The 23,908-nt window shown below is 45.6% G+C and overlaps 1 protein-coding gene across 12 annotated transcripts in view; it reads left to right on the top strand.

The window, feature by feature from the left end:
* Positions 1-23,908, top strand: part of LOC105486999 (neuron navigator 2) — a 767,789-nt gene that overhangs the window by 418,242 nt on the left and 325,639 nt on the right. The window contains exon 1 of one of the 12 annotated variants that reach the window (XM_071074971.1): positions 7,219-7,383. The exons of 10 other annotated variants lie outside the window; for them this stretch is intronic. In XM_071074971.1, coding sequence (XP_070931072.1) covers positions 7,333-7,383 — 51 coding nt within the window. In that variant the 5' untranslated portion in view covers positions 7,219-7,332. Of the gene's footprint in view, positions 1-7,218; positions 7,384-7,458; positions 7,849-23,908 lie in introns of those variants that run through there. One more of the 12 variants, XM_071074970.1, reaches the window with a different exon arrangement.

Raw genomic sequence — 23,908 nt, 5'->3', positions numbered from 1 at the left:
GTTTGAAGGCAACTCCTTTCTAAACTGTTTCTCTGAATCATTCAAATACAAAACCAGAACAGAGGACAAAAGTTAGAAGCCATTGAACTTTTAAAAGTGCTTTAACAATAGCTATCCATATTTCTGTGCCCACAGTTCTGTGGCAGGAATTTTTTTTAAGTTAAAAAAAATTTTTGTTTCACCTTAATGAACCCCTAACCCACCTGAGTAGACTAGGTATGCCTAAAATTAGTCTTTAAGGTACTTTCCAAAATGATCACAGGTCCCCATGCCCTGACCCTAGAGGTGCAGCTCCTGGGAGGGTGGGAGGAGGGAGGTCGAGCAGCACGGAGGCCCCTCAAAGGGGGTGAGAGGTCTCCCAAAGATTGCACAATTTCAACCCTTATCTGCTGCATTGAGGCAGTGGGTGGGGAGGGGGTTGGAGAAGGAGTCCTCAGGCCCGGATGTTGAACAGAGCAAATAAATGCCAGGGGCACCTGGCAACCCTTGGATTTGTGGGAATCATATGTCTGCTCTTGGGATATGTGCCCTGGGTTACTTGGGACCAGTTTGTCTGCTTGAATAAGTAAAAAACCACTTACCCTGGAGCTTTCAAATTAGTCTTCAATTATTCATTCATTCATCCTGAAACTTATTTTTTACCCTGAGTGCCTTCTATGTTTCACAGTGTTTTGAGGGCTATGGAGAGAAATGACACATAATCTTCGCTCTCCAAAAGCTCTCCTTCTGGTAATATTTAAAAGAAAATGTCAAGTACATATCCAGATTCCTAGCAAACAAGTGAATCTTTAGCCTGGTGAGGGCATCATAAATTTCTGATTTCTTCCTGAGGTCTCACCCAAGATGCCTTTGTGCCTAGTATTTCTGGCTTCCTGTTTCAGTGCAGTTTATTTTCATTACATTTTTGATGGTACAGTGGAAACGGGTCTATATAGGGGACTCAGATTCTTCTGGAAAATTAGGGAGTAGGATGGGATGATCTTTAAATTCCCTATAGCCCTGACACTGAATCTGTTAATTCTATTAATTATACCAATGATAAGCCAAGTACTATTCTGAGTATACAAAGATGAATAAAATAGAGTACCTGTTCCTAAGCAACTTATAATCCAGTTGTAATAATATTAATGTCATTGCTGACATCCGTAACAATGAATGAAATGTACCCCTCCCCTACTATAAGAGGAATTATACTGTTATAAAGACCATAGAGCAGATAGAAGCAAAGTACTAAGAGTATATACACACTTCCCATGAGTGGAAAGGATCTGAGAATTCACTAGCAGTTAGTTTTGCTCTGAGTCTTGACAGATCAACATGATATCAACTGGTAGAGAATGGAAGGAAAAACATTCCATGCTGAGGGAACAGCCTGAGCAAAGGCATGGAGGTGTGACCATGCATGACCTACTCCAGAAGAGTAGGCAGCCCACAGGGACTTTGGGAGGGGTGATAGGAGACACTACACCTAGAAATTCTTGACCCTCACCTGACCCCCACCATTAGAAGGAAGAAAGTATCTGAGTTGTGGGGGGAGCCAGGAAGTGACAAATTAAACCCTGTCAAGGGAACATAATAAATGCAGTGGCATTTAGTATATGCAATGCGGAGATCCCTTTACATAATTCTTTATCTCAAGAAAAAAGAAAAGGGAAGAGAGGAGGGAGAGAAATCCTTTGCTAGCCCAACCCAGCCCTTTCTGGGGGCGTATTCATTCATTCGTAGGCTTGTCAGTGTGACATTGTGTCTGCCCTCCTGAAAGCCATACGTCTTACTTTCAAACCCTCCAACAGCCTTCAACCCCCTGCAGACCCCAGTGTTCCAAGGCTGACCTTTTGGTAGGAGGCTTACTCCCCTCCAAGGCTGGTGGAGGGGAGATGGCACCTCTTGTGCTCAGGCCTTCCTTGTTGCTGACTTGTGGACAGGAGTCCTTTCTTCTCTAGGAAGGATTAGTACTTTTCTTAAATTCGTCTCTCAAGTTCTGAAAAGCCTACCAGCTGTGTACTTCCACAAGCCTTTTATTTTAATTTTTATATATCTTCTTCTTTTCTTTCCAAGGTCTCTGGGTACCCCCAGAGAAGGAAGGAGACTTGAAGTCTTTAAGCTACTTGCAAAAATGTCTGCACACAGTTTGCCTTCATTATGCCAGAGATGGCATTTCTGGGGTTTCATTTCCTGCATGTAATATGACAGTAATGCAGACAACTGCAGATATAGGGGACCAGGCAGGGAGGCCTGAGTTTTACTCCTGTTTGGTGGCTTTCAAGTCAGATGAAGAGGACCAATCACTCTCCCTCTCTGAGCCTTTATCTGCAAAATAGGAAAAAGGATCCTTTTCAGTATTGCTGTGATGAGTAAGTGAAAGGTGTCCTGTACCATGCTCAATAAATAGCCACTACTATGGCTAGGATTTTCATGTGACAGGCAATGTGAAGCTCTTCTGTGGTATTTTTATATTCAAGCCCAGCTATTTGGAAGCAAAATGGGCTTGCTTTGACAAGCTATCTAGCTCATTCCCTCCTCCCCATGGGGTGCCACACTGCTTCTGACCCTTCTTTTGTCATTCTAAGACCATGTAAAAGCTGACATCCCCCCATCGGCCTTGCCTCATGCGTGGGTAGAGTGGCGTCAGCCCACATCATGCATGGGAGCAGTCTAGAGAGCCTACTTTGTCTGAAGTTCTCCCGGCCGGCCCCCACCTTGTCTGAGCTTTTTCCCATTAGTCATCGCTTTGGCTGAAAGAGTGGAAGACCCCTGTTAAACTGAAGTACGTTATCTGGGAAACACATTAAGCCATTAACAGCTGGACACAAATTAGTTTATCAGACAGGGGCTGGGCTTGCAGAATTTAGGAGTGAGAAGGAACTTTGTAGATCACCAGTTTCTTAGTGAAGAAAAGAAGGTCCACTGATGAGTAGCTCTTGCTCAAGGAAACACCAGTGGCACCTTTTGGGATGCCAGGCTTCAACCCTGCCTCCTGGCCTGATCTCCTCTTCATTCTGCCTTGATGAGCAAGATGGGCAGTCCAACTTTCATTCAGGAGATATTTGTCATGTGGCTGCCATAGCTGGGCAGGTGCTGAAAATTCAGAGAAGCATGGGAGGCAGACATGGGAGTGTTGAGTGATTGAACAATGTGGGACAGGCCTCTTGGATGGTGGGATGGGAAAGGTCTGGAACAGAGGACACCACTCAGTGACAGGCAGATCCAGACTCTGAGTGGTCAGCCCCACCAGGGGCTCCACAGTACCAGAACACTGGGGCCCTACCTCGTGGCTACCATGAAAGTTCAAGAATGGTCATGCTTAGGGAAATAGGCTAAGCTAGCAGTGAGGAGCTACCTGCCAGGGACAACACTGAATTGTCAGGCCCAGGGGATGGGTCAGAAAGCCATGAACTGAATAAAGAGGCCAACAGCTGGAAGGAACCAGACCGCACTTCAGGGCAGACCTTCACAAGCATTGTTCCAGGTGGTCAACACAGACTGATCTCTTTCCACTACTTCACATCAAAGGTCTTGGTGGAAGAGTATGGAAATGGAAGGAAGGAGAAAGGTGGTAGGAGAGGTTTGGTGGATGAGGAGGTTTTAAGAAGCTATTTCTGTCTCTGCAAATCTACAAGGTCCTGACACCTGTGAACTCACAGCCATTACCCTTTGGAACCACCCATACCATCATGCTGGTGACATCAGTCATCTTTTCCACTCACTTCTTCTTCTTTGGGTGCTTATACCCATCTCCAGCATGATTTCAACAGACATGTAATTGGTCTCCCTTCCTCCAGCCTCTATCTTTTTAAAGCTATCTTCTTGCTGTTCTTAGGTCTTCTTAAAATGGGAGCTTGGACAAATCATCCCCCTGATTTATAAGAATTAAGAACAGAGTCTCCCTTACAGCAATCTTGCTTGTCCCAGCCTACCAAATAACCCCATGTGAGGTGAACACACAGAACCTGCCATGAACTTTCACCCCTCTACGCCCTTGCACATGCTATTCCACCTTCCTGAGATGCTTCTCTCCTCTTGTCAAACCTGCCAGAAGCAGGTCAGCATCACCTCTGTGAAGTCCTTCCATGCTCCCCAGCCTTGTGCATTGTTCTATTCTTTTTTCTTTTTGCAGAGTTTGCAGAGGTCTTACTCTGTTGCTCAGGCTGGAGTACAGTGGAACCATCGTAGCTCATTGTAGCCTCGAACTCCTAGGCACAAATGATCCTCCCACCTTAGCCTTCCAAGTAGCTGGGACTAAGGCATGTACAGTCACGCCTGGCTAATTTTTTAAATTTTTTGTCTAGACAAGGTCTCACTATGTTGTTCAGTCTGGTCTTGAACTCCTAGACTCAGCAATCCTCACACCTTGGCCTCCCAAAGTGCCAGTATTACAGGTGTGAGCTACTGCACTCAGCCAGTTTTTTTCTTTATGACCCAGCTGTACACTATACAGCCCTCTTTTGTAGCACCTGTTTCATTACATTGCAACTGTTGGTGTATTTGTCCATTTTCTTACTAGACTGTGTGTGTGCATGGTAGGGACACACACACAGACACATACCCCAGACAAGGAATCCTCCCCGACTCTCAACACCCTGGGCAAAGCTGGGTAAATGTATCATGGTAGATGCTCAAGGAGTGTTTGCTAAATGAGCTAGAATACCTATGACCTAAGGTGTGCGAGATCTGAAGGGAAAGGTCACAGGCTTTATTGTCTTTAATTAAAGCTGAGGCTGGTACATTCTGTATCTCCCTCCACACCATCCCATCTCTCCTTGTACCATGAGTAGTATTTTTTCACCTTTTTCCAGCAAAGATTGAAAACTAGGAGCTCATTCAGTGACTTTCTGCAGATGTATAGTTCATAAATGTTGTGGCTCTCCTAGAAAGTATAATGAACCTAATGATGTTTTTCCAGAAAATGTATAAATCCCTGATCTTGCAGCATTTTCACACAATCAGGATTTTGGATTCTTCTTCCACCCACTCAACTCCAAGGAACTCTTGGCTTTAAAAAACTGTGATAGAGATATCTTGTGTTTTGCTCTCTTAGCCAATAAGATTTGTCAAGCTTTATTTTTGGGGGAAAAAAACCGTTATTTTAGGACTTGTTTTCCAAATATATAAATATATTTTAATACAGAATATGCTTTTTCAAATGACATATGCTCTCTCATTTCTGATATGTTGTCCTAGCCTGTGCCCCTTCCCTTGAGACAGCAAATATTGCTGCCTCTGTTTCATTCTTCAGAAATACGTGTAGAGATGTACATAGAAGGGCCTCTTGTAGTCATTCAGTCTAAGTTAGGGCCTGAGGCAGGATGTGGAATCTGCTGCCTGGGTCTGGCTCAGTCCTAGCTGTAGAGGAAGTTGCATGGACTTACACTAGGACAATCATCAACAGTCTTTCATTTGGGAAACATTTACTGAGCTCCCACTATGGGCCACACACTGTTCTGGGCACTGGGGAACAGCAGGGAAACAAGACAGAAAAGGTTGTTGGAATTTGTAGTCTAGTGGGACAAGGGAGAAAAGAAACAAGAATACAGGTTAGCTAAGTTAACTGAGAGGCAAAACAATGGCGACGAAACAACAGTAATGGAGTGGAAAAGAGTGTGGGAATGAGAAGGTTCGACATTAGGAGTCAGAAGTCCCCCTGAAGAGGTGACATTAGACACGAGACCATGGGCAAGTCTAGGGGGAAACAGTGCTCCAGGGAGAGGGACTATCATGTGCAGAGGTCCTGAGGTAGGAATGATTTGGATGTGTTTGAGATAAAGAAAGATGGCCACTGTTGCTGCAACATAGCCGGCCAGGGACAGAGGGTGGGAGACCAGGTTGCAGGTCATAGAAGAGAGCTGGGATTTTTAAACTCTGAAAGGAAATCAAGTCCTGAAAGGTTTAGGCAGGGTGACAGGTTGATCTAATTGGCATGTTTTAAAGATTAGGATGAAAAAGATTAGGACCAATTTTATCACCTTTCCTCATTATGAACAGTTTTGACTACGGAAATGAATACATAATAAGGCAATCCATGATTTCTCATTATAACTCTCTACCAGTCGGGGAGAGCCAGGATTCCCATCCTAGGATGTCATGGCTGCCCAAATCAGAAACAAGCTCCAAGGTCTGGGTGGATAGTGCCATCTTGCCTTGGGGAGCTGAAGGATTCTTGAGCCTTTTCAGGATACCGAAAGTTGCTGGGGACCCCTGGAGGGTCACTGCCAGATAAGAGGAGGCTGGACCCAGGACAAGAGTTGGGCAGAAAGGTGGGGAGATCCTAGTCCTCAAAGGAAGGCACCCGGGGCCTGTGGCAGGTGGAGCAGGCAGAAGAGGAAACAAAGGCCACAGGCTGCCTCCTCTGTCGCTGCCTGACCCCTCCTCCTCTCCAGAGGGCCTTGAATGGCCTTTCTCCAGCAGCGGCCAGACCAGGTGTGTTTGGAAATACCTAAACTCTGTCCTTCACGTGGCAGGAAATAAATGTTGCTGGGGACGCAGCGTGTGGGCTGGGGTGGGGTGTGTGTGTGTGTGTGTGTGTGTGTGTGTGTGTGTGTGTGTGAGATTAGGGTTGCGGGGGTCAGAAATGCATCCATCCTGCAGCCATAGTTCCAGCTGCTCCAGGGGGAGGCGGCTCTGCCAACTTGCGTGAGTTCGGTGCAGAAAGAAAATGCGGATGGAGATGAGCGCGCATAGTGAGGCGCCCGCTGATGTCTGGGCTAAGAACCCATGGGGACCCGGGAGCCACGAACTGCGCTCCACAGCCCCTTCCCCCTGCCTCACCCCTACCCATCTTCTGCCCAAGGCTCTCCCTACTACCCACGCCCTCCCCGAAATAGTTAAGTATCCTCCCACCAACTCCGACCATCTTTCCCCCTTCACGCCCACCCGCGGCAGTGGCGAAAGGCCCACTGAAGCGCCGGGGGCCACGCGGAGCGCCCCGCGGGCCAGCTAGGGGGCGGGGATCTCACCAGCCTCAGACCCCCCCTCCGCCCCCGGCCGCCGCGGCCCCAGCGGCCTCCGCGCTGCGAAGAGCGGGCGCTTGGACACAGGGGGAGTTGTTTGATTTGGCGGAGGCGGGGAGGCCGGCGGGGAGCGAGCGAGGGAGGCACGAGAGCCGGGCAGCGCGGGCGGGCGCCGGGCTCCTGGGTAGGGTCCCCGCGCGCAGCAGCGGCCCCGGGGCGGGGGCGAGGCGGCTGCGGGCGCCGGGGATGCCTGGAGGGGCCGCGGCCAAGAGACCCGGGACTGGACAGCCAGACCTGCCGGGCGCGCGGGCAGGTGCTTCGGCTTTTTTTTTTTTCCCCCCTCCTCCTTTTTCCTCTGCCCCTTCCTTCCTCGCCCTGAAGTAAGATGAGCGTGATGCTGTGGCGCTGGGAACAGAATAACACCACCATGAAGCTGGTAAGGGTGGATTGCAGACCGCACCCCCTGGGCGCTGCTCTACTTTTTAATCCCCCACCCCACCCCCCATCCCCTTTAGGAACTGGCCCGGATGGTGGAAAGCCCCTGAAATGCATTCCGCACTTGGTATTTCCCTTACTGTTTTGAAGCTAGATTTTAGGGGAGGTGTGTGTGTTTAAACCAGGAAAGTCGATGTGTGTATGTCTGTGGTTGTGAGTCATTGAAGGGAGGTGGGACTGGGCTGCATTATCTCTCCGTCCCTTCCACCTACGAATTCCTGGAGCTCTCTTGGGTTGCACACGCTGGGATTGTCTCCTACGAGCAGGTCTGCGCCCTCACAGTCTGTCCCGGGACAGCGTGGTCCGCCTTCCCCGAGCCCTCATTGTGTCTTGATACTTTGGGGTGCACATGGCTATTGATCTCTATTGCGGTTTGGCTTGTCTGTGGGGAATACATGAGCCCCGAGTGAGTGAGTATGCCCCGCGTCCTCCTCCCGCCTCTCACAATGCCTTAGTTCTCTTTCAAGCTTGCAAAGAACCATCCAGGGTGCAGGTACTTTTTCCCTCCTCCGTTTTCAAAAATAACCGCCTATCTCTCCCCGGAGAGCTGAGAATAGCAGGATTTTCCTTGCTGCCCAAAGAAGCCTGAGTTGTTTCTCCATCCCAAAGAGGAAATGTGATCGGAAATCTCTGGGTTTTGCTTTTGTGAATTGTTTTTTTATCGGATAGTTTCAACTGGCGGGGACCATAATTCCCCCATTAAAGTCAGCCAGTGCTGTGGCCAAGTCGGTTAACCCCCTTGGATGTCAGTTTCCTTCTCAGTAAAATGGGGCAAGTTCCCACCTGGTAGAACTAGTGCCTGGATAAGAAATCGTATTTGTAGATTGCCTGGCATATAAAAAGGACTCAATAAGAAATAGGTGTGATTAATAAACTGGAATGTATGCTTGCTGGTGTGAGGTCTTTAAAGATGCTACCAAAAAAAAAAAAAAGAGAGAGAGAGAGAGAGAAAGTCACAGCAGCTGCACTGGATACCAAGATGCTAGACCAACCAAAGCTAGGTCTTCATATAATGAACTTATTTGTTGGAAAAATGGCACCTTGCTTTTCGTACTTCTTGTGTTATGTTTGGCCTGCCTAACTTTAAGCTACTATTTTACAACTTCGTTTAATGTGCTGTAACATTAGCAGACGTTATGCACCTTTGCTGTACTATGTCATGATTCCAGCTCCCTAATCCTTTCCTGGAATCTTTCTCCAACCAGACTGCTGTGGAAGAGGCCAGAGTTTCACATAATTTCTCTCCAAGCCATACCTGAGATGCCACTCTAACAGGCAGCATAGGAAAGCTGGGTTCTGATCTGAACTGCATAGGGTCAGATTGCCAAACCTAAATGCTTTCTTAAAAAGAAAAAAAAGAATGATTTGCCAGGCAGGGAGAACGTGGAGCCTCCCAGGGGATGGCTTCTGGAGCTTGGTGGCAGGTGGCCGTGGTAAGGGCTGGGATGTCTTCTCCACTCCGATATTGCTGCCCATTTAGTCTATGGAGGGAGCTTTCCTCAACCCGGGTCAGAGGTCAGCCTTTATTGGGTCTGTCTGAATCTTTAGACCTGTCTCACTTTTCAAATTAACTGTGAGGACCACCCAAGGTAGTTATGGTCCACCAAAGTACCCTTTCCCCATGAGGTGGAGGAGGGGCTAGAGGAGCTCAAGCAATTGGGAAGCCCTGAGGGTGCTGCAGTTTCTGTCCCGTGTATCCCACTGCCCCAGAGCCCAGGCAGGAAGAGGCATGACTGGGTCTTGGCATCCAGATAGCCTCAGATATCCTCAATGATGAGCCTCAGCTTTTCTGTGAATGCTAGGAACCATTGATACATCATTAGCTGAAATATCATTAGTTTGTTTTTTGTTCATGCACTTATTGATTGATCAATTTACCCTTTATTTGTTGTGTATTTTGTGCAGAGCACAGCCTTGGTGCCTGTGTTCATCATGAAAGATCTTGCTTGCAGATGATTCTTGCTTTGAATTCCAGCCTTGCCACTTACTAATTCCTGAATCAGTTTTCCTGTTTTGTAAAAGGCTGTTTTACAACTCTCTTTCCCCAGGTTGTGAAAAGATGAAATGACATAGGAACATGATCCAGCATAGAGTCTGAAGCATGTTTGTCTGTTAAATGGGAACTATCATTATTTTCTTCAATGGTAAATGAGACATAATCTCTGTCCCCACTCTACGTTGTACTGTTGGGTGAATGGTTGTTCTTCTTATGGGCTCTGGGAAAACAAACCTTTCTTACCTTTGAATCATTAGTGGCCCTCAGCAGGAAGGACCTCCCTGGGAACATCTTGGAAGTCAATTGTGTGTGAATAACTGCTCCAGAATGGGGCCTGGGGCCAGAGGTGGGTGCCTGAACTTTTATCATTGATGCACTTCAATAAACATGAAATCAGTTAACCCACAGATTGAAAATTAATTGTTTTGTTTGAATAGTAAAATTAAAGGTCTTGTTTCATGTTCTATTTTAAGGCTAATTGGATCAAAAATAAGGCCCAGAGTAATTAGAGGCAAAACTTGCATCTTTATATGTTATCTCTGCAGGGGAATGTCAGAAATGCACCTGCCCACCTAGGAGAGAAGGCAGTAGCTGGTAGATCCTACATCTGTCCAAATCCCATCTGACAGGGTCACAGGCCTTTGATGAAAGTGAGAGGAGGTGACTGCCCAGGCCCAAAGCACCCACTGGGAGGGGATAAGCTTGGGGCACAGCCACAGAGCATACCGTGGGTGGTTCTGACATTCTTACCACCTTCCCTCCCCACCCTAGTTCCCTTCTTTTAGATTCTTTGGACTTAGGCAGAGCAAGGAGAAACAATAAGGCCACTTCTGGAGCAGCTGGTATTATTTGAGGAGTGGTAGAGCCCAAGAATGGCAAGAGGAAGGGCACTGAGAGAGGCCCCTCTGGCAGCCTGTGCTAATGCACGGAGTGCGGGTAGTCCAGGCTAGTTTTTGTCATGTAAGAAGGAGCAGGCCGGAAATTAAGGATGTTCCTTGGGTGACTTCTGGGAGAGAGACCTGCAGCCAGAGCTCTGCACAGGAGCCACTGCCCTGTGACATGGGCCAGTTGCTTCACCTGTTTGACCTTTGGTTTTCTCATTGTAAGTGGAGACTGTAGCACCTCACAGAATTACAGTAAAAATTGGGGAAAAAAATGTATCCAGATTTGAGCTCAGGGTTCTGCAGTTAGTTATTGGGCAGTGAATGGTTGCTCTTATGTTGACAAGATGAACCAGTAGTGTGTGCATTTCTCCACGCACAGAGAAAAGACTCAACAGAAACATTCCCAAAAGTCAATAGTGCCAAGCTCTTGTGGGGGAAGTTACCAGGACTAGTTTTGTTGTTGTTTTGGCTTATTTTTTATTTTTTGTTTATACTTTTCCTTCTTTTCTAAATTTTGTACAATGCTCATATGTTACATTTATCATCAAGGAAAGATTTTTTAAAATTACTGCTAAAATCATATTAATAGCTAATGTGCTGAACCTTTACTTTGAGCTTTATGTGCATGATTCTATTTCATCTTCTCTACGATCCTCTGAAATAAAAACTGTTATTATCTCCATTATTCAGATAAGGAAATTAAGGCTCAGAGAGTTAAATGACTTGCCTAAGATTCCAGAGCTCGTAACTTTAAAAGGGCTGCTTTGTCTGATGGCAAAGGCTGTGCCTTGAACTGCTGTATCAGATACCCTGGATGCCTCCTAGTGCGCTGCAGAGCCTGCTGCTGAGGTGGGTCTGCGTGAGTGTGCAGTATAGACGCCTGTGCTCACTGCTGCAGTTCTCTCTGTGAGGGGCCTCTCTGTTCACTGCAATCCCCTCTTAGCCCCTTTGATCAGGGACATCCTGGGAGGGAGGTGGAGAAGAAAGTGGGGATGGGTTGAGTCATCACCCTTCAGCGTCTTGGAAAACACTTATGGGGGCTCTTCCTCAAAATGAAGGAGAACATGGCTCTGTATGAAGAATAATTGAGAATAATGATGATGAGGGAATGTGCCCCAGACCTTTGACCTTTCCCCAGAGAGGCATTGGTCAAAGACCCCCTGGGCCTGTCCGCAGCCTGGCTAACAAGCAGATTAAAAGAGGTCAGTGGGTTAAAGGGCTCTGTCTGCCTCCCTGTAGTTATATTGCTCCCTCCCAAAGGCCAGGATGCTGTGCGCCCTGCAGAGCTCCTGGGCTTCCAGGTGCTGTGTTTAAAAGACAAATGCTCCTTTAGCTTTTTTTTTTAATCCCTAACTTTATGGAGGCTTAATTGCCAAATAAAAATTGTATATATTTAAGCTGTACAATGTGATGATTTGATATATGCATACATTATGAAATGATTCCCACTATCAAACTAATTAACACATCCATCAGCTTGCTTCAGCTCTTTACATGTATAGACTGATTCTCATCTTAACAACTTCTGTTTTTTTTCCTAACTAAAGCTCGTTAACACTCACATGAAAGTATTTTACCACCTTTGGCTAGAAAATAACAGTCATTTCCACTCTTAGGGACTTCTAGGACTTTCCCCTGCTTTCCACTAATTGTAACTGGCATAGATTTGACCATCTCCCAGGTACTGAAATCATGTCCATTTTCTACTAATTCCCCAAAATCTCAAGGGCAAGGAATTCCATTCTTTCCTTGAGAAAGCAGGTTGGAATATACAGGAATATTTCCATATGCATTTCAACTATGGGTAATGAACCATCATAGCCTTGATGTACTTTTCTGAATTGAAACCAAAGCATGTGAGGAAGGTTTTGACTTTGGTTAGTTACTAGGAAAATAAAGAAGGGAATATTGGGAGGAGAGGAGAGAAAGCCTCTGAAATTAGTAAGTGACTTCCTCTTAATGACATTTTGAGGTAACACATTTTCTTTCATTTGTGTGTTAATAGAGAAGTAGAGATTTATAATTGGTCCCTTTGGTGACCTGCCAGTGCTTACATTACTTATGCAATTGTTTTTGTGTGAAGCCAGGAAAAAAAATTGTTTTGTTTCTGGCTCCTGTAATATAATGCCAACCACCCAGAAGGCATGTGCTTTTCTTCAGGGTCGCTAAGAAAAGCATGAAGCTTTTCTTCAGGGTCGCTAAGACTCTCCAGGACACATGGACCAGGCTGCCATCATCTATCTAGCTGCCAGCCCAGAGATCTGGGCTGGGTGACCCAGGTGCTGTTCCCAAGGGTTGTTCTTTTTGATTCAGAGATTGTTACAGAAATGCTGGCTCTGATATAAGAGCAGCAGCCAGGGAGGTGGAAAAGCAGTGGAAGAGCCTGACCTCCCACTAAGAATGGGTGTTAGAGTGAGGGGTTAGAACGAGTTGACAGATACCGTTTAAACAGGGTAACAAGAAGGTGTGATGGAGATATTTGGGTGGGCTAGAATGTAGTAGAGGATTGCCCTTGTGACCAAAAATAATATGTCTGGTTGCAACACTGTGGAGTGGGAGAAGGGTAAGCACCTGCATTGTACATTATCTTTGTCATAGTGAGAGATGAGCTGTGTGCTCACCGGGAACATGATAGGACCTGTGGCACAAATGAATCTATAAGAAAGCAAGGCACTTTAAGTGGGATTTACCAGCTCCAGTATGTTTCCTGGGCTTAAGAAGGTGTGTATGTCTGTAGAGGGTCCAGGGGCGAGTTTTGTTTCATAGCTGTAGCTTTGCCTATTTTTCTGGCATTGTTCCTGATGTGAAGTTTCAGGATTCAAGACTACTGATTTCTCGTTCCAATCTTTGTGGGATCCAGTCCACTAGTGGATGAAGTCCAACTCCTAAAACACTTAGCAGTGTTTTAGGTCTTCTTCAGCAGAGCTTCCACATAGAAGCTGTTAGTTCCAATCAGCGTGTTTGGCCCGGTGATTTTCCAGTTTCACGCTTCTTCCATCTCTCCATATTATCACCCCATCCTTTGAAACTCATATTGTGTCCCCCTTTTTTAAGAAACTCTCCCTGACTTCTTAAAAGGGAGGGCTTTAAAACCCTGACAGGCAGTAGTGTGAACCCTCCTCTGATTCTCTAAATCCTTGAGCTGCTGGTGGATGTGGTACCTTTGCTATCAGACTTTGAACAGTGGCTTTATGCATAGATACTGGGGACAGTCAACCCCCCTTCCCTCCTAGAACTGCCAATGATCTGCGTGACCTGGGGAGAATATTGCTTTATTTCTCTAAGCCCCAGTTTCTTCATCTGTAAAATTATGATGATAATCATTCCAAATTCAAGATTGTTAGGGTTGTTTGAGAAGATACATGTATTTAGAGCAGCATCCAAGCACATAGTAAATGCTCAATAAATGTTAGCCATTGTTATAATGATGATGATCATGATGTTACCTTAATTCATCCAACACATTTATGAAACATCTTCTAGGAACTAGGAAATACATGAGTAAACAAAAAAGTTTTGTACCTATATTTTAGTGGAAGAAAGAGATGATAAGCAAAACATGTTACTTTTTATGGTGATGAATGCTATTATATTAAGAAAAATATAGCAGGGTGAGAAGGATGGGGAGGAATGGTGGAGGTTACCTGTAATGTAGGATGGTTAAGAGGGGCTTTATTGGCTGGGCGTGGTGGCTCATGCCTGTAATCCCAGCACTTTGGGAGGTTGAGGTGGGCAGATCACCTGAGGTCGAGAGTTCAAGACCAGCCTGACCAACATGGAGAAACCTCATTTCTACTAAAAATACAAAATTAGCTGGGCATGGTGGTGCATGCCTGTGATCCCAGCTACTCAGGAGGCTGAGGCAGGAGAACCACTTGAACCCAGGAGGCGAAGGTTGCGGTGAGCCGAGATGGCGCCATTGCACTCCAGCCTGGGCAACAAGAGCAAAACTCCATCTCAAAAAAAAAAAAAAAAAAAAAAAAAGAAAGAAAGAAAAAGAGGGGCTTTATTGCAAAAGTGACATGAATATTGTGTAATAATAATAGTAATTATTATTATTATTATTGACACTCCTCAGGCATTATACCAGGTGACTATATAGTTTATGATGCAAACCAAGATACTTCTGAGAGTGAAAGGGAGTAGTAATGATAATTGCATTCCCTTTGATAATTGAGATGCAGTTGTAAGTTGGTCCTGTCTCGGGCAGAGTAAGTTGCACTTATAGTTGCACTTAATCACTCCGAGTGTGAGAGATAGTATGCTGTCAGGCAGACCTACATTCAAATCCCGGGTTCCACCACTGTCTGTGAGAGCTTGGAATAATCATTTAACCTCTTTGTAGCTCAGTTTCCTCATGTATTATGCACACCTAATGGGGATTTTGTGAGAATTAAATGAGATAATGCAAGTAAAGCACTCAGTACAGGACCTGACACCTCATAAACAGTCAACAGAAACTCATCATCATCATCATCATCAGATCAACAGCAAGAATCACTCTTTTTCATATCTCTGTGCTTGGGAAGGGGTTGAGGATATTCAAGGTGGATTAATGTTAGGGTTGGAAATTTACCTGAGCAGTGGACTTGGGAGATGAGCCGACTTGATCTTCCAAGTAGTTGCCTCCATTCATTTTTACAGAATGTAAGACTCACACAGTGTTTACATTTTACCGATCGGGTAGGGGACTTCATGCTGGGGCAGCCACAGGAAGAGTTTGGAAAGTAGAGTCCAGGACTAAGAATCTTGGAATGTTAGTTCAAGAAGAGGCCCCATGACAAGTGGCCCGGTACGATCTACTTCACAGTAGAGGAAGGAAGGACCCAGAGAGCTGAAATGACTTGCCCAGGGCCTCATGGCCTGCAGCCTGTTTCAATGCATCTGTCCTTAACCATCCTGCTGATGGGTGAAGCAAAGACTATAAAGAGTGAGAAGAGAAAGCACTTAGAATTCCACCTGGAAAAGCCATGTTTCTTTGGAAATGGGCCACAGATGACGTAACCCTGCCATATCCCATTACCTGGTACTTGGCTAATCTTTGCATGAAACTTGTTTTGGTGAAACTCGAGCCTGGAGAAGCCAACTAAAGTATATTACTTTCTCAATGTTGAATGCCTCCTAGACTTGGGATAACATTTAATCTAAAGAGTAAGGTGATATTTCCTGAGATAGCAATGAGTTCATGTTTTGAAATTCAATGAGCTGAGTTTATTGCGTCAGTTGGCTTTTTTTTTTTTTTTTTTTTGAAGTACTAACTGCAGTAGTAAATGTTCTATCCAAGGAGTAATGTCTGGCCACTGTATGGGAGGAGTGGGAGCTATAGGCATGGTAGTTTTCAGTCCTTAGAAGTTGTCTCACTCTCTCTTGTTAGGTACTATTCCAGATTTAAGTGTATTTTGGCTTAAGGGGACCCTTATTTGAATAAATAGATTTCCAACCCCAGACAACTTGGGAACAAAAAGGTTTCTTTTATATTATGTTTCCTGAATACATGCTACATGCTTTCTGCCCTTTCTCCTTCCCAAGATGCTTATCACTCAGTAAGGATGACTGCACACCTACCTTACACCAGGCAAGCAGGGAAAAGTTTCTGTTCATAGACCTTCTTAGATAGCCAAGTTGGTCAAAAAAGAATAAAAGGGCAGAGTTAGGAATTTGGAGTTTATTGCATTATCTTCCTTACTTAATTCCCAGAAGTGTTTTAGATTATAAAAATGTGGAGATTAATGTACAATTGAAATAGACTTCTTCAAAGAGGCAATTGGCGTTTCAAGGCCATCTACAGTGCAGTTCCAGGATGTTTCAGCTGCTAAGCCTATTATGTCTTCACAGTGGCAGTGTGGTTAGAGTCCATTATTCCATGCCACCACCTTACTCTTAGCTTATCTTGACCCTCTGCAGACACCTGCTATAGCATTAGCACTGGGAGGTCAGCACTTTAGTCTCCATCATTATTGTATCCCCAGAAACAACACAACTCCTGGCACACACTAAGTGTTCAATTAATGGAACAATGCTACAGTTACCATTTCAGTGTTTCGACATAATGCAAAGTTGAATCACATAAAATGTGGGGTTGTTTACTATAAGGTCATTGAGATTGCATACAGCTTCATCTGTGCCTTTAAACACAGTCACCCCACCGGTAAGTTGGGGCCCCATAAGAGTACTGATTTTTGCCAGGTCAGATTAGATACAGCTTCTCCTGTGGGAGAGTGACTTGGGTGTGGAGAAGGAAGCCAGAAATACTGATGGAGCTTTCTTTGGGGAATCCAAGTGGGAACCTGGGAGAGAGGGAAAAGGAGAGGAGTTCCCTTCTTTCCCTACGTAGCTCCCTGCTGTCCAGTTTACAACATACTGGCTAGGGAGGCTGGACTAGAAGGAAAGCACTTCTACAAATTACCCAGCAAGAACTGTGTGCTAAGCTGGGTGTGGTAGCGTGCACCTGTAGCCTCAGCTACTGGGGCGGTGGAGAGGGGTAGGTGCTGAGGATGTTTTGAGGCCAAGGAGTTGAAGGCTGTTGTGTACTATATGTGTGCCTGTGAATAGCCACTGAACTCCTGCCTGGACAACATAACAAGACCCCATATTGTTTAAAAAGTTATAAACAAAAGAAGAAGAAGAAGAAGAACTGTATGATAGCCACTCTGGATGCCAAATTGCTGCATTTATTTATTTATTTATTTATTTATTTATTTATTTATTTATTTTGAGGTAATGTCTTGTTCTGGCACCCAGGCTGGAGTGCAGTGGCACCATCATAGCTCACTGCAACCTCAAACTCCTGCGCTCAGGGGATCCTCATGCCTCAGCCTTCTGAGTTCCTGAGACTATAGGTACACACCAATACGTCTGGATAACTTTTATTTTATCTTTTATTTATTTTTTTTATTTTTATTTTTTGGAGATAGTGTCTCAGCATGTTGCTTGGGCTGGTCTTGAATTCCTGGAGAAAAGGGATCCTTCTGCCTCAGCCTCCCAAAGTGTTGGGATTACAGATGTGAACCACTGCACTGGGTAGAATACTACATTCTAAAGCAGGATGTAGAAATCATCCAAAGGTTGTAGATTAAGCACTGTTGGAGATCAGAGGGCGGCCACTTGTGTGATGCATTGATTTTAGAATCAAAAAGAACTTGGTGCAAATCATTGTGACCCTGGGCAAGTTGTTTAATTTGTCTGAGCTTCCATTTCTCTATCTGGAAGATTGGTGGAGTCCTTTTCTCACAGGTATGTCAGATATCTTTAAGAGGTGTGTATGTGATAGCATGATAGTAAACTTAGAGAGGTGCTGGAAAAGTCACCTCCTCTGAATTCAGACGCAGGAAGGATGGTTGTCCTTCGAGAAGCCTTCCAAATCTAGGACTTGGAGCTGGGCTGAAAGAATAGGCAAAATTTAGAGTGGGAGAAAGGGAGGGTCATAAATAAGGTGACTGGCAAGTGTAAAGAGCCATACTTTTTTGATTTTATGAAATTTCTTTCATAATTTAGCTAGCAGGAGAGGCTCATGAGTAGCTAGCTTTTCCTGGCTCAGAGAGAGCACATGCACTCTCTCCTGTTCGAAAGAACCTAGATGGCAGTCCCACATGTTACTTTCTCCATTCTAAGCAGTGTGGTTCCAAGTCCAATTTAGGGTGAATATTTCAAATGTAATATGTCCCAGATGTACAGCTAAGTAACCCCTCAAACTTTCCCCCACCTCAGTCTTCCCACTTCTGAAAGTCGGGATTTCTCAGCCTCAGCACTTTTGACAGTTGGGGCCAGATGACCGTTTGTTATAGGGGGCTCTTTTGTGTACTGCAGGATGTTTAGCAGCATCTCTGGCTTCTACCCATTCTAAAATGTTTAGTAGCAACCCTCAGTCATGACAATGAAAAATGTCTCCAGAAGTTTCCAGATGTCCCCGAGGGGGGGAAATTGCTGCTGGTTGAGAACCGCTGTAGTAAACGGTCCCACTAGTTAACCAGCTGCACAAGCCAGAGCTTGAGGCGTCATCCTTGAGTCCTCCTGTTCTGCATTCCTTCATTCTAATAGCAAATACTTCTGTTTGAACCTCCCCAATAGATCTAAAGTCCAACGACTTCTCATTTCATAGATGAGGACACCTTCACCCTTCACGTAGAGAACTGCCATAATCTCCTAACTGGTCTCGTAGTTTCACTGTTGCCTGCTTCCAGTTTGTTCTCCATATAGCACCAGAGAGGTGTCAAAAAAGAAATGTCACTGTGCCAGTCTGCTGCTTTAAGCACATGTCAGTCTGCTCCCTTTCCTCTCTCTCGTACCTCCTTTGGTTGCTCACCAGGCCCCAGCTGCACCATTCTTCCTCTGGTTCCTTAAACTCACCAAGCTCATTCTCACTTGGGGGAGTTTGCCCATGGCATTCCCTTGCCCTGGAATGCTCTTCTCTCTTCTTTTTACTTGACTGGCTCTTATCCCTCAGGACTGTACCTAAGTGGAGCTCCTTCATAAAGACGTTCCCTGATCCCTCTGTCTCATGTAGGTACCCCCTGCAAAATCTGAGTCCCTCATTTTATCCCTTCATAACAGCTATCCCGGTTAGTAACTGGCTGTCTTCTTGAAATATTGCTGGCTCTTGTGAGGGCAAGAATCCTGCTACAATGCTTTTAATGCAGCCCCACTGCCAGGCATAAGATAGGTGCTCAGTAAATATTCATTTATTTGACTAAATCAACAAATGAATCTCTTCATCTTTCTTGAGGAAGAGAGATACCATTTCTCTAGTTTAAAATTGGTAACAGCAGACCTCTGGAATTATTCTTCCAATAAAATCAGTAAGAAGCTAGTTTTCTTCTTTAGCTTCTCAGTACTGTTAGTAAGCTGCCTACTAAAGAGTAGATGCCCAAGACATCACTGTTGAATGGATGAACGGTTCATACTTATGTAATACTTTATGAATGCTAAATAATGAAAATAAACAGATTTTAAGCAAGTAATCAAAATCCCAAGATCTATCCTTTGACCTTCTCAAACTTTCAGGGAGGGAAGGTTTGATTCTCCTCTTCCACTCCCAAGTCTAAAAGACTGATGCTATTTTTGGCCGTTATTGTTATTGTAGCTTATAGAAGTAACCGGAATGCATACATGGCATACTGCATGGCCCATAGTACATATTCAGTAAACATTTGTTGACTTGAATCAAAGCACTTAGGAAAAAGAGAAGAGAATTAGACTGGTTGGTGTACAGAGAAGGTATATTCAGGTCTTATCATGAAAATGAAATCAGTCAGCAGGTCTTGATTAGAGACAGACAAATTTCATATCCTGTGAGAATTTATTGTCCAGTGGAGGAGGTAACCTTGGAAAACAGGATAGCATATAATTGTGCTAAATAGCATGGCACTGTTTTGAGTATCTTTGTAGTTGTTTTGAATTAGTGCTGGGGCTTCCTCCCCCTTTCTGGACCAGACTCAGCTATAAGCAGCACGGAGAAGTAATGAAGATTTTTTACATTCTCAGACTGCTTTCTGGGAATCCTGCAAAGTCCTGACTTCTTCTCTGATTACCCTTCTCATGGCTGAGTTCAAGAGCATTTTGAAACCCGGACTTTGAATCTGGGAAAATGCTTTATGACCATTTTTATGACCTCAAAGCAACCCGCTAAGGCAAGTTATTTCCCTCTCTTTGCCAAGGGGGGAAAAACAAGGGCCTGGTAAATTGCCCAGGATTTCCCAGCCTCAGATGCTCACTTGTGGGCGGCTCTCATGCAACCGGTTGCATGCTCTCTCTTCCATTAAACGTGCTTTGGCCGTTTGAGGAAGGGCCTTGTCAGTAACCTCAGCCCACATTTTCATGGATTTCCTGGTCTTCCTCTGGAAGGAGGAAAGCCCAATTCAGAGAACCATATACTGTTAGAACTGCAAGTTTTCGGACAGAGTTGTAGTCCAAACCAATCCTTTTATACTTGGGCCAACTGACATCCAGAAAGGGAAAGTGATTTGCTTAAGGTCACAGCCCAAAATCTCTGACTTCCAGCCCAGGGCGTTTTTTATTCCAACACAGTGTCTCTTATTAGAAGAGTGTTTGTTCTTAGAGACAGGGTAGTACAGTAAGCACAGAAAGGGCTCAGCAATTCCTTACACAGCGTAAGGGATGTGTAAATGTTGCTTTCATTGTTGTGAAGCTGCTGCTTGTTTGCTGTGTGACCCAGGACAAGTTATTTGATATCTCTGAGCCTATGACTCCTCCTCTGTAGGAATAACTCTGGTTCACCAGAATTGTTAACAGATTAGAGATTATGTGTATGAGGCACCTACCTGCCTGTTTAGTAGGCTGTGAGTAAATGGTCACATCCTTTACTGCCCCCCAAGGTGTGAGGCAACCAGTACATCACGCAACACCAAGTCGATGCTAACAGTTGTTCCTTTCTGTTTGCAAAAGGGAGGAATATTAGGGCTGGATCTGCTGCCACTTCCAGGGAAGACCTGCAGCTTCAATGACTTTTCACTTAAAAAGAATATTGCATGTTTTGTTTTTAATTTGTTAGCATTTATTGGGCACTTGCTAGGTGGCAATCACTGTTCTGTGCTTTACACATATTGTATAATTTATCTGCACAACAGTCCCTGTGATGTAAGTATTATTGTTAGCCTAATATGATACATAAGGAAACTAAGTCTCAGAAGATGATAATTTACCCAGAGTTCATTAGTAAGAGGGAGAGCCACAATTTCAAACTCAGAAAAATCTGGCTTGAAAACTATATCCTTAACCATTCTCGGCCAGGAACTGTGCCAGGCCCTGGTTGCAGACAAGTCCTGCCCAAGTGGACATCACTCACGTCAAGGACAGCAGAGGAGGATGAAGCACCTTCCCAGGTTAACCATTACCACCTCACCAGCTGCCAAATGGCAAGAGGGCACAGCGTTGGAACCGCATCTTTGAGCTCCTCCCCTTCCCTATCCAGCCCGCCCCTTGTGCTGCACCCACCAATCTGCTGGGGCCTCTGAACAGGTCAAGCCTGCCAAGTTCCTTTCCTTTCCTGGCCCAGGTGTGGAGCCCCTGGGGAGCACATGCTGGCAGGACAGGAAGAAGCTGTGCCTGAGAGCTGTTCAAAGGAGCATCTTAATCTGCACATGAGAGAGACCTCATCCCATTGCTGTTGGTAAATACACTTGGTAGCAGAGTTGAGGTGCTGCAGAGTTCTTTCCTCCCTAAAAGAGTTAATTCCATGTGAGAACATCTGTGACTGGTTGCCTTTCTCAAGCTGGGTAAGCACTTGGGGCAAGCCGAGTGTTTGGGTTGGAGTCTCAGGCCATAACCATCCAGAGAGCGGGCACTCAGTCTCCCCAGAAGAAAGCCTGGCGGGAAAGGAAGGCAGCTAGGTGTGGGGAAAGCACAGGACTCATTCAAATTTCAGCTTCACCAAGCACTGCTTACATGACTCTCGGCCTTCATTTACTCCCCTCTAGTGTGGAGATGGTCATTCCTCTCCACCTAAGATGATTTTTAGAGGGGCTGTATGGTAGACATGTGTGAGCATCGGTGCTAACAGAGTGCCTGGCCGCAGGAGATGCTTTGCAAGTGTTCCGTTTCTTCCACCATCTCTGGGCGGCACCGGTGCTGAGCCCTCATGAGAGGACTGTCCTGGGCATGGTGGGGGAGAGGAGGGTGATTGTTGTGCACATGTGTGACAGTTTATATACCTTTATATACATGCATGGCAATTTATATACCGAAGTGGTGGTGGGAGGTGATTAAATGTAGAGACTGACAGGAGACCCTCCTTTCTGCATGTCTCTCCAACACACATATACTTGGGTCCAGGTCTCAGGCTTCAGGAGCTCTGTGCCAGTGACATTCCTCCCTGTCATGGGTCCCTTTGCCTCTCCCTTCTCCCATAATGTCTTCTGGAAGTCAAAACTCTCACTGCCAGGGGGATTTTGTTCTAAGTAGTGGGGCATTGCCCCCTCCTCCTGCCCTCTGAAGGGTTTGGCCAGCCCATTGGCTCCTCGTGCCAAGCCTGACCCCCTGGTCTGCTGCAGGGGAGAGCGCTCTCTGTAAATGAGAAAGGTTTTCCTGAGCCCACTGAAGATCCGTGTCCTAAACGTATGCACCTCAGGCTTCCAGAGGGAAAGAGAAACCCTCTGCTCCTCCCTGCTGCTGTGACTCTGCTGCTCTTTGAGGAAGCTGGGAGGCAAAGGCCTTCTCTGCAAACCTGCCAGCAATTACGGAACTCACTCAGCCTCTGCCTGGATACAGGCTCTGGTTTATGTCTCCCTTTGGGACATCTCTTCTGCTTTATTTGAAACTTCCGGCTTCATTAATAGGTACCCTTAATACTCTTATCTCAGCGTGCCTTCTGGGTTTACTGAAGCATCATGCCAGAGCACATTCTTCCTTGGAAGTTACAGTTTGTTCTGGGGGAGGTTTTAGGTGCTTAACTTTGAGACTTGGGTTGTGAGGGATGGGGGTGGAGGGAAGGCAGTGGAAGACAGGGAGCGCCTGACAGCTCAGTTTTGAGTGAGCCATTAAAAAAGAAGAAGAAGAAAGAAAGAGGCTTGGTGCAGTGGCTCATACCTGTAATCCCAACACTTTGGGAGGCCGAGGTGGGTGGATCACCTGAGGTCAGGAGTTCGAGACCAGCCTGGCCAACATGGGGAAACCCTATCTCTACTAAACATACAAAAATTAGCTGGGCGTGGTGGTGGGAGCCTGTAATCCCAGCTACTCAGGAGGCTGAGGCAGGAGAATTGCTTGAACCCAGGAGGCAGAAGTAGCAGTGAGCCGAGATCACGTCATTGCACTCCAGCCTGGCAATAAGTGACACTCTGTCTCAAGAAAAAAAAAAAGAAAGAAAGAAAGAAAGGTTGGATGGTTAGAGGTGCTTCCCTGGATTTGTCTCAATGCATGTGTCACAACAGCTGATTATTGTCAAGTTTGAAGATACTTTTGTTTTCCACCTCTGATTTAGAGTTATTGGATATGTATATAATCGTCTTAACTTTTATGATGATTGAATTTAGAAAAGCCAATCAAATCAGCTAAAATTCCAGCCAAGTTATAATGTATTCACTGGGGAAGTATTGATTCAGTGCCAAAGCTTGCCCAGCACTAGCACTCTTTGTGAATTGGTTTTCTTCACTTCCTTCCGTCTGTGCTGCCATCACCTGACCCGGGCCTCTTGCACCTGGACTGTTCCAGTAGCCTGGGCTTCCTGCTTCTGCTCCCAACCCTGCTTCTCTGTTCGTTCTCCCTATAGGTGGCCAGAGTGACCTATAGAAAACTTAAATCGGTTGTGTTGTGCCCTGTTTTAACCTTTCCCTGGCTACCCAAGGAAACATAGAATAAAATCCGATCCCCCTGTCCTGGCCTGGAGTGCCCCGTATCATCTGGCCCCTGTCTTCCTCCTGACATCATCCCAAGTTTCCTCAGCCAAAGGCGCCCACCTCAGGGCCTTTGTCTTGGCTGTTCTCCTTTTCCAGAATATTCTTACCTGGCTCTTCACATGATGCTTCCTTCTTCCTTTTATCCTCAGAGAGGCCACCAGGACCCCCAACAGTGTCCACTTCAGTCTCTACCTCATGTCCACCACACACTTCCTTCAGGGTGCATCACACACCAAA

Source organism: Macaca nemestrina, chromosome 12 (assembly GCF_043159975.1).
Source record: "Macaca nemestrina isolate mMacNem1 chromosome 12, mMacNem.hap1, whole genome shotgun sequence".
In the NCBI taxonomy this organism is placed as follows: Eukaryota; Metazoa; Chordata; class Mammalia; order Primates; family Cercopithecidae; genus Macaca; species Macaca nemestrina.
This window is presented reverse-complemented; position numbering and strand designations above follow the sequence as displayed.